This window comes from Vicia villosa, linkage group LG3, assembly GCF_029867415.1.
Source record: "Vicia villosa cultivar HV-30 ecotype Madison, WI linkage group LG3, Vvil1.0, whole genome shotgun sequence".
NCBI lineage: Eukaryota > Viridiplantae > Streptophyta > Magnoliopsida > Fabales > Fabaceae > Vicia > Vicia villosa.
This window is the reverse complement of record NC_081182.1, coordinates 198,876,521-198,885,666: the sequence shown is the minus strand read 5'-3', so window position 1 is coordinate 198,885,666 and position 9,146 is coordinate 198,876,521. Positions and strand designations below refer to the sequence as shown.

Here is a 9,146-nt window from a genome sequence, read left to right as displayed (position 1 = left end):
TTGAAGGTTGTAACGTGGTCGGATTCACGGTTTTTAGAAAAAAGATTTAAGGCTCAAAAATATTTGGTGCCCACCCACTCTCCGTTATGTTCTCCAATCCTAAGTTCAATTAACTCGACCCGGGTGTTCATCCCTCCAAAGGAATTTTAGCATGGTTGAGGAATCAATGAGGATCTTCGGGCATGGCAGTCGCTCACCTTTTCTTCCTTGATTTTATAGTCACACGACTTTGTCCTCACCTGGCAATTTTATTATTATTTTTTCTTTGCCTTTCACTTTTTTATTTTTTAACAAGTCGTGTGACTTTGCATTGTATTTGATTTGTTGGAAGTGATTGCGACTACCTCATTCCATGATTGATGGAGAATTACCATTGTGGCATCGTCATCTTTTGACCCCTTGAAGAATAAAGGATAAACATTGTGGATTTGACATTCCTCAACCTTTTGACAGATAACCATTGTTGTATCTTTAGATGCATACCCTTAATGAGTTTTGAATACTTGGTCAGATTAACCGAACACTACCCTGCCCCTGGGTTAAAAATGAAGGGTTTTTTCTGAATATAAATGAAACTTCTACTTCAAGGCTCAAAGGGGTTGACGAGGGTCTATCTCCCTTATATCTTCGGTGTTTGGGGATTTGAAACAATGCATGTACATCATCAGCAAGGTTTTATTCGAAAGCGCACCGTTTGAAATTCTTGGTATCATGCTCATCATCCTCCCTCCAGAGTTACTTGCTTTTTTTTATTTACAAGAGTTGAGTACAACAAGAAAATAAAAGCGAATGGATTGTTTCAAGACAAAAATATTCAATGTATTATGATTATTATTCAAAAACAAACGAGTTTTGCATACGAGAAAGTGCTTAATGAAACAAGAAAATTACAAATGAGAATGCAGAATGAAACTCAAATTGCCAACATTGAAGAGACTTGACTCCGTCTGGATCTATTGCTTTAGAAGGTACATCTTTCAATCTCGACCTCTGCTCAGGCGTGGGAAATTCAATTTATGCGCAGACCGTTTGGCGTGAAGCAGATTGCCTTGGAATCAATGAGGTTTTGAACTGTGCCTTTGAATACGTTGCAACCTTCAATCAAATGTCCAGGTGCCCCTGAATGGAACTCACAGTAGGCATTGGGATCATATCCTTCAGGATAAGGAAAAGGAGGAGGCCCAAGTTGTTTTAATTCCACTAAAGAATTTTGGAGTAAATGAGAGAGCAACTGACTATGAGGCATTGGAATTGGTTCATATACCTTTCTTGGCCTTCTTTGATTCTGCCCACCCTGTGGTCGGTGATTTTGTCTATATCTCTGCTGTTGTTGCGGAGCATACTTAACTGATTGATTATATAGAACAGGCTCTTGTTGCACAAATTGAACTGGTGGCTGGCTAATAGTCGCAACACAAATTTGTGGGGCATCCTGATCAGGAGTAATTTCTGTCATTTGATAACAAGGGATCTGAACTGGAGAATAAGCATGATCTCTCTCTTCAACTTCGGAAATTGTACTTGTTTCTTCACCATCTTGTTCTGGGAATTCAAAATTAGTAGCAGCATTCTGAATCTTGCCAGTCATAAGACCGTGCTCAATTCTTTCTCCTATGACAACCAAAGTTGAGAATTCAGAAGCGGCACATCCAACCATCCGATTCAGATAGGGGTCTTGTAAAGTGTCCATGAACATGTCTACAAGTTCTCGTTCCAAAAGGGGAGGTTGAACTCTAGCAGCTAGCTCCCTCCATCTTTGTGCGTACTCTCTAAAGGATTCGTCAACCTTCTGAGTCAAACCCTGAAGATGAATTCTGGTAGGAACCATATCACTGTTATGTTTGTAATGCTTGAAAAAGGCTTTGGCTAGATCTTTCCAAGTTCGGATGTTGGTCCTTTCAAGTTGGGTATACCATTCAAGAGATGCCCCACTAAGACTATCCTGAAATAAGTGCATTAGAAGTTTATCATTTTCTGCATAAGGAGCCATCTTGTTGCAAAATGCCTTGATGTGTGTTATTGGGCAAGTGGTACCCTTGTACTTCTCAAAGTTAGAGACTTTGAACTTAGGAGGAATCTTGATATCAGGCACCAGGCATAAACTAGCAGCATCCAAACCAAGGCAATCACGATCCTCAACCGCTTTCAATCTCTTATCCAAAAGACGGAGCTTACCCTCATCTTCATCCATTGGAAACTTAAAAGTATCATATGACGAAACAGAAAGATTTTCACGGTGTGGAGCCTCGTTGACGGGAACTTGCATAGTGTTTCTAACATTCTGATTCAAAGGGGCCTCTTGGGTAGGATTGACGACTTTTTGATGAACGCCGCTTGGATCAACAATAAAATCCGGCCTCTGAATAGGCTTTCTTAAATCTCCTTGTCCACGGGTAACGGTTTGGATAGCTTCCAAAAATTGACCCATAGTAGTCCCTATCTGAGCCCTAATCTCTGCCATGTCTGTCTGAATTTGTTCCATGATTAACCTAAAATGTCGGGAAATCAATTTTGCAGTCTCTGATTCCAAATACAAGTAGAGATGCGAATGAGCTCCTTGTAGAAATGCATGTCATGTATGAATGATAAACTCCTATGATGCAATGGTATACGAATATATTTTATTTTATATATATTTTTTTTCATGCAATGCAATGTGGCATAGAGTGGGGGCTCTTATAAGGATGCCCCACATATTTTAAGAGATAAACACAGGGAAACCCCTTAAGGGCTATGGATAATGATAGATAGATGGAAATCCTTACAGGAAAGGGACTATGACACAATATAGGAAATCCCTACGGGCTAGGGAATGCGTGGGAGCGGGCACATGATGACCGTTCAAGACAGTCATCAGGTCTCATGGCCATCGAGAGGCCAATTGACGTGCATAAATGTAGATGTCCTTTGTGGGAAGGACGTGGTTGTAAAAATACAAAGATGTAAAAGGAAAATCCCTACGGGCTAGGGAGTGCGTAGGAGTAAGCATGGGGTGACCGTTCGAGACAGTCACTAGATCTCATGGCCATCGAGAGGCCAATCGACGTATGCTAACAAAGGTGTCCTTCGTACGAAGGACACGATTTTAAGAATAGGATCCCTATAGGATAGGGAATACGTAGGGGTACCTGCAAAATTGAAACGCATAGATACTCGAAGAATATAAATTGCAAACATATAATAAGTACATAAGCCCAAAAGTCCTAGGTTCATAGGTTCGACGTAGCGGCTCTTGGGAGCCAACCTTTATATGGGGGGGGGGGGTTCTAGAAGGTCTCATGGGGTCGTTCGTAGCCTCTGAGACTTTTTGTCTCTTTGGATTTTAGAACAACTCATTTTATCCATGAGGTTCGAATTTTTGGGGTAGGTTCTCGGAGAGATCAACCAAGTATCCAGTCCTGCCCTCAACAAAGTCAAGCCTCGTTTTGGACATTTCCGAATACTCAACCCACTCCGAGTGGAGTTATCAATGAGACTCGTAGGCGATTCATACTCCCCTATTGATCTCAAAGTTAACTCCCACACTTAGGGTTTAACACAACAGAAAAAAAACACCAGCAAATATAATAGAAATAAATATTCACTTAAATAAATATTTAATTAAATTGCAGTAATGAAATCGAAAAGGAAAATAAATAAATAAATAGAATTTAAATATTTGAAACTAACCTTGAATCCGGCCGCTTGCAATTTAAAAAAATACAATACGCAGCAAATATTTAAATAAACAGATTTTTTTTATAAACAGGTATTTATTCAATTGTTGTAAAAGATGAAATTATAAATAAATAAATAAAGTAAAAACTTTAAATATTTAAATATAAATAAACCCTAATTTTTGGCAAACTAGCCAAACCCTAAAAAAGTTTGCCAAAAACCTAAACCCTGCCAAAACCTAAAACTATAGGAACATAGTATTCACCATTAAGTTATCCCCAGCAGAGTCGCCAGCTGTAGCAACCTGCCTAAAAAATTAAAGGTTTTAGAGTCGCCACCTATTCTGAAGGGCGAATAGGAAACCCTACGCAGTATAGAGATCAGGGTAAGATACTATATTCAGGTCGAGGGAAGGTGTTAGGCACCCTCAACCCTTTCCTAAAGGCTAACATTCAAAGATAAAGGTTTATGGCAAGGTTTATAAAGAAAGGTGACAGAGAGTAATTATAAAGCTAATTATATTGACAGGGTTAGAATTTAGAGGAAGGGGACTCGCCTTGTTGCCAAGTGCCTACGTACCTCCTTAGGGAGGATCAGAGTCTACGTAGTTCGGGGACAGGGTTGTACGCCTTAGAATTAGCATGAGGTTGTTTGAAGGCTTTTTGAATGGCCTGTCGTAGTTTTGGAAGTTGCAAGGTATTTTGAATTGCCTAGGATAAAAATCCGTAGTTTGATTTGTTGTTTTAAGGTTTTGGGCGTACAACCCTGATTTAATATGTTACCGTTAGTTGCAATGATCAATAGGTTTGATCACCATAGTTAACGGATTGAATGAAGGATTGCTAACCATTCTAATCGATAGATTCGATTATCACGAATAGCAAATGAACGTATTTTAAATAATTATTAATTTATCGTTATCCCTCGTAATCAATAGGTTTGATTATTACACGATAACAAATTGGTAAAGAGAAATATGCTAATCATCGTAACCAATAAGATGGTTAAAACCTTTTAGCAAAATAAGTGTATTTTTATATTATTAATATTTTTAGTGTTTTTAGTATTTTTATTATATATTTCATTATTTATTTTTGATATTTTATCTTAAACCAATTAATTAATTAAAAGTAATTAAACTAATTATGAGTTTAAAAGGACAACCAATTATTTAACTAACTATGACTTGGATTTTTTTAGTAGTAATAGATAATAAAATATTCTAATTGAAACTAATAAAAAAATGAAATGTGCATCGGCCACCCTTTTTTTCCCTGTTTTTCTAAAACCATATTTTTTGACACGAAGATGAATAAATAAACAACCAGAATTTTGATTTTTTACATAAAACATATTCTAATTATTCTATTAGCGACACATGGCGATTATTAGAATGAAACTATATATAAAAAACAAAACCTACACACATATGGCAGAGAAGTGAAATAACAACACCAGTAAATCCCTTCTTCTCTCTATTTGAAATTCACGGTTCTCTTTTCTTAAAATTTTCAAAAAAAAAACAATTAAATCTTCTCTCCTTCTTTCAATAACACTCAACAAGATCCAAACACAAACTTTATATAAAAAACGGCAAAAGAAGGAGTACCTTATATAACAACGACGGCGAGATCTAACCCACAAAACGGTTGAGCTCTTGCCAAGATGATGGGAGCCGTCGACAGTATGGCGCGGTGTGGGATAGCTTTCCGGTGGTGCGGTGCGTCGTCGGAGCAATAGTGGTGGCTTCGTCGGAATCAGATCGGTTAGACAGCGGTATCTCGCCGGTGGATCACCGTGGCTTCGTTTTCTTGCGTATTTCCGATCCTCCTTCTTCTTTTCCGTTGATATGCTTCGCTTTTATCGATGTTTGGTTTAGGTTGGTAGAGATTTTGTAGGAGGTTGAGGCCCTTCTTTTTTCGGTCCCCCGATTTGTTCCTCCCCTTCTTCTGTTTTTGTTCTCAGATTTTATAGGGTTAGGTTTAATTTCTGATTAGGAAACATTAGATGCAAGTTTTGATTGCTGTAATCTAAGATTCAATTTGTTTTTTTTCAGATTTGATTTGCAATATTGATTCTTTTACGTTTTTTGTAATATTGGATGAATTAATGGAAATTATACGATTTCACTTTAAGATTTGCTTATGTTAAGAATTGATTCTTTTTTTTGCGTTTTGATTTGTTTTGCTGAGATTTGGTTTCGTTTGATTCACTGGGCCTGGGCAAAGATTGGTTCATTAGGGTTTGTGTGAGGGATGATGGTGCGGCGCCGAGAGGAGATGGAGGGAGCTAGGGTGTGTGTTTGAGAAGAAGATGAATAGGACCGGGTCGGTTTGACCCGCCTGTTGGCCCAACACCCACTGGGCTTGATCCGATTCTGAGTTCCATTGCCCTTTTTTTGTTACCGGCCCATCAACAACAAAATTCAGACATTGACTCACCCAAAAAACTCCCCCTTTGTTTCCATAATGATTAATCAGTACATTTAAAAGAATTGACACTAACAATTAGTAATAACAAGATTAATAATAATAACAAGATTAATAATAATTAACAACAGTTAACAGTTATATTAGTACTAATGATACTAGTAATTAACCATAGTACTTAGCTAAAATTAATAATCCTAATGCTAATTTTAATATAAATAGTAAGAATTAATAATGCTAATATTAATAAATCATAGTTAGTGACAATAATAATATAATTTGGTAAAAATATAGTAATAAAATGATTAAATGATGAGAAATAAATGGGCCCCAAAACAAATTGGGTCTCAAATATTTGCTATTCACACTTCCATTTATTTTAAATCAACCTATAAGGGAGTTCTATAAGAGAGCGAGTTTAATAATAGATATATTAGACCCTATGGCTCCTAATTTTTAACGCCCTTAATAAATTGACCAATGTAAATTAAATCGGGTAAATTTTGGGGTATGACAGGACTATGTAATGCTCCCGCAACATTTCAAAGGTGCATGCAGGCTATCTTCTCAGATTTGATCGAGAAAAGCATCGAGGTGTTCATGGATGATTTTTCTGTGTACGGGTCGTCATTTGACTTGTGCTTGAAAAACCTTGATGTGGTGATGGAAAGATGTATTGAAACAAATTTGGTTCTCAACTGGGAGAAGTGCACTTTCATGGTAACGGATGGGATTGTTCTTGGCCACAAGGTATCTTCAAAGGGGCTTGAGGTCGATCCGGCAAAAATTAAAGTTATTGAAAAGCTTCCCCCTCCGGTGAACGTGAAAGGCATAAGGAGCTTCTTGGGACATGCTGGGTTCTATAGAAGATTCATCAAGGATTTCTCCAAGGTCGCAAAGCCTTTGAGTAATTTGCTCAACAAAGGTATGGAATTTAATTTTGATGAATCATGTCTAAAAGCTTTCCTAGAACTTAAAGCAAATTTGACCACCACACCCATAATTGTCGCTCCTAATTGGTCGATTGAGTTTGAACTCATGTGCGATGCGAGTGACTATGCGGTTGGTGCGGTCTTAGGCCAAAGGAAGAACAAACAATTCCATGCTATACATTATGCGAGCAAAGTTTTAAATGAGGCACAGGTTAACTATGCCACTACCGAAAAAGAATTGCTCGCAATTGTATTTGCATTGGAAAAGTTTCGCTCTTACCTCATTGGTTCTAAAGTGGTGTGTTATACTGATCATGCCGCAATCAAATATCTTCTCACCAAGCCTGATTCAAAACAGAGGCTTATTCGGTGGATTCTTTTGCTTCAAGAATTTGATCTTGAAGTGAAAGATAAGAAAGGTACAGAAAATTTGATTGCGGATCATTTGTCTCGGTTAGTGAATACCGAGGTGACAAACAATGAAAAAGAAGTGAGGGAAGAATTCCCCGATGAAAAACTGTACATGGTACAAGAAGTTAGACCCTGGTTCGCAGATATGGCTAATCACAAAGCATCTGGCTGGATACTGGAGGATCTAACTTGGAATCAAAGAAAAAAGTTTTTAAACGATGCTAATTTTTATGTTTGGGATGATCCTCACTTGTTTAAGTTGAGTAGTGACAATCTTTTGAGAAGATGTGTCGCGGATGAGGAGACAAAAAGCATTTTGTGGCATTGCCACAATTCGCCGTATGGTGGTCATTTTAATGGTTTGCGTACGGCCACAAAAGTCCTTCAATCGGGATTTTGGTGGCCTACTTTGTTCAAAGATGCTTACCACCATGTTGCCTCATGCGACAGTTGTCAACGAACTGGTGGAATAGGGAAAAGAGAGGAAATGCCCCTCCAAAGTATTGTAGAAGTAGAAGTATTTGATTGTTGGGGCATTGATTTTGTTGGACCCTTCCCTTTCTCTATGTCAAATGAATACATCTTGGTAGCTGTGGATTACGTGTCTAAGTGGGTGGAAGCGATTGCTTCACCCAAAGCGGATGGTAAGACCGTGATAAAATTTTTGAAGAAAAATATATTTTCGCGGTTTGGCACGCCAAGAGTATTAATTAGTGATGGTGGATCTCATTTTTGTAATGCCCCGCTTGAGAAAGTGTTGGAGCAATATGGAGTAAAGCACAAGGTGGCTACTCCATATCATCCACAAACTAATGGGCAAGTTGAGAGGACCAATAGAGAAATTAAGAGAATTCTTGAGAAAACTGTGTCTAGCTCTAGGAAGGATTGGTCGATAAAGCTTGATGAAACCTTGTGGGCATATCGGACCGCTTTCAAAGCACCGATCGGTCTTACACCATTCCAAATGGTGTATGGTAAAAGCTGTCACCTTCCCGTAGAACTAGAACATAAGGCATATTGGGCCTTGAAGCTTTTGAATTTTGACCACAAGTTGTGTGGAGAGAGAAGAACAATCCAATTAAATGAGTTGGAAGAGATGAGATTGCATGCCTATAAGTCTAATTCAATTTACAAGGAAAAGACCAAATTCTATCATGATAGTAAGATTCGAATTAAGGACTTTAAGGTAGGGCAATTAGTTTTACTCTTCAATTCCCGGTTAAGACTTTTTCCGGGAAAGTTGAAGTCTAAATGGTCCGGACCGTTTTTAGTCAAAGAGGTTAGAAGCCATGGGGCTATTGTGATAGAGGACCAAAAATCAAAGCAAGAATGGGTAGTTAATGGTCAGAGGTTGAAGGTTTATCGAGGAAGCGATTTTAATCGTGAAACTTGTGTTTTATCGTTTGGTGATCCTTGATTGCCTTTGACCGTCGAGCTGATCGACGTTAAACAAAGCGCTTATTGGGAGGCACCCCAATTTGTAAATATTCAGCTTGTTTTATGTGTTTTTTACCGTTTATGTTTTTTGCGTTCTGGTCGAGCCAAAATCAGTCTACCGGTAAAGTTACACTTGCTGGTAGAAGAAAATTTTTTCTGTGTTCTGTCAAGGGCGCTTAGCGCGCTTTGAAAATTTTGGAACCCTTAGTTCCAGAGATATGCGCGCTTAGCGCGCTTCAGACCCCGCTTAGCGCGGGTGGTTTTTCAGAAGAAAAAAAAA

General features: G+C 38.2%; 1 protein-coding gene across 1 annotated transcript; it reads right to left on the bottom strand.

Moving 5' to 3' along the window:
- Nucleotides 1-1,009: 1,009 nt before the first annotated feature.
- On the bottom strand, nt 1,010-2,482 carry LOC131659705 (uncharacterized). Its single transcript, XM_058928859.1, has 2 exons — nt 2,060-2,482; nt 1,010-1,942 (listed from the first exon to the last, which is right to left on the bottom strand). The coding sequence occupies exons 1-2, from the start codon at nt 2,480-2,482 to the stop codon at nt 1,010-1,012; spliced, it is 1,356 nt and encodes a 451-aa protein (XP_058784842.1).
- Nucleotides 2,483-9,146: the final 6,664 nt, after the last annotated feature.

Excerpts from the sequence above, each read along its gene's own strand:
- LOC131659705 (XM_058928859.1), bottom strand. The coding sequence starts at position 2,482 with ATGGAACAAATTCAGACAGACATGGCAGAGATTAGGGCTCAGATAGGG. Across the intron at positions 1,943-2,059 it reads AGATTCCTCCTAAGTTCAAA|GATAGTCTTAGTGGGGCATC; the intron begins GTCTCTAACTTT and ends CACTTATTTCAG.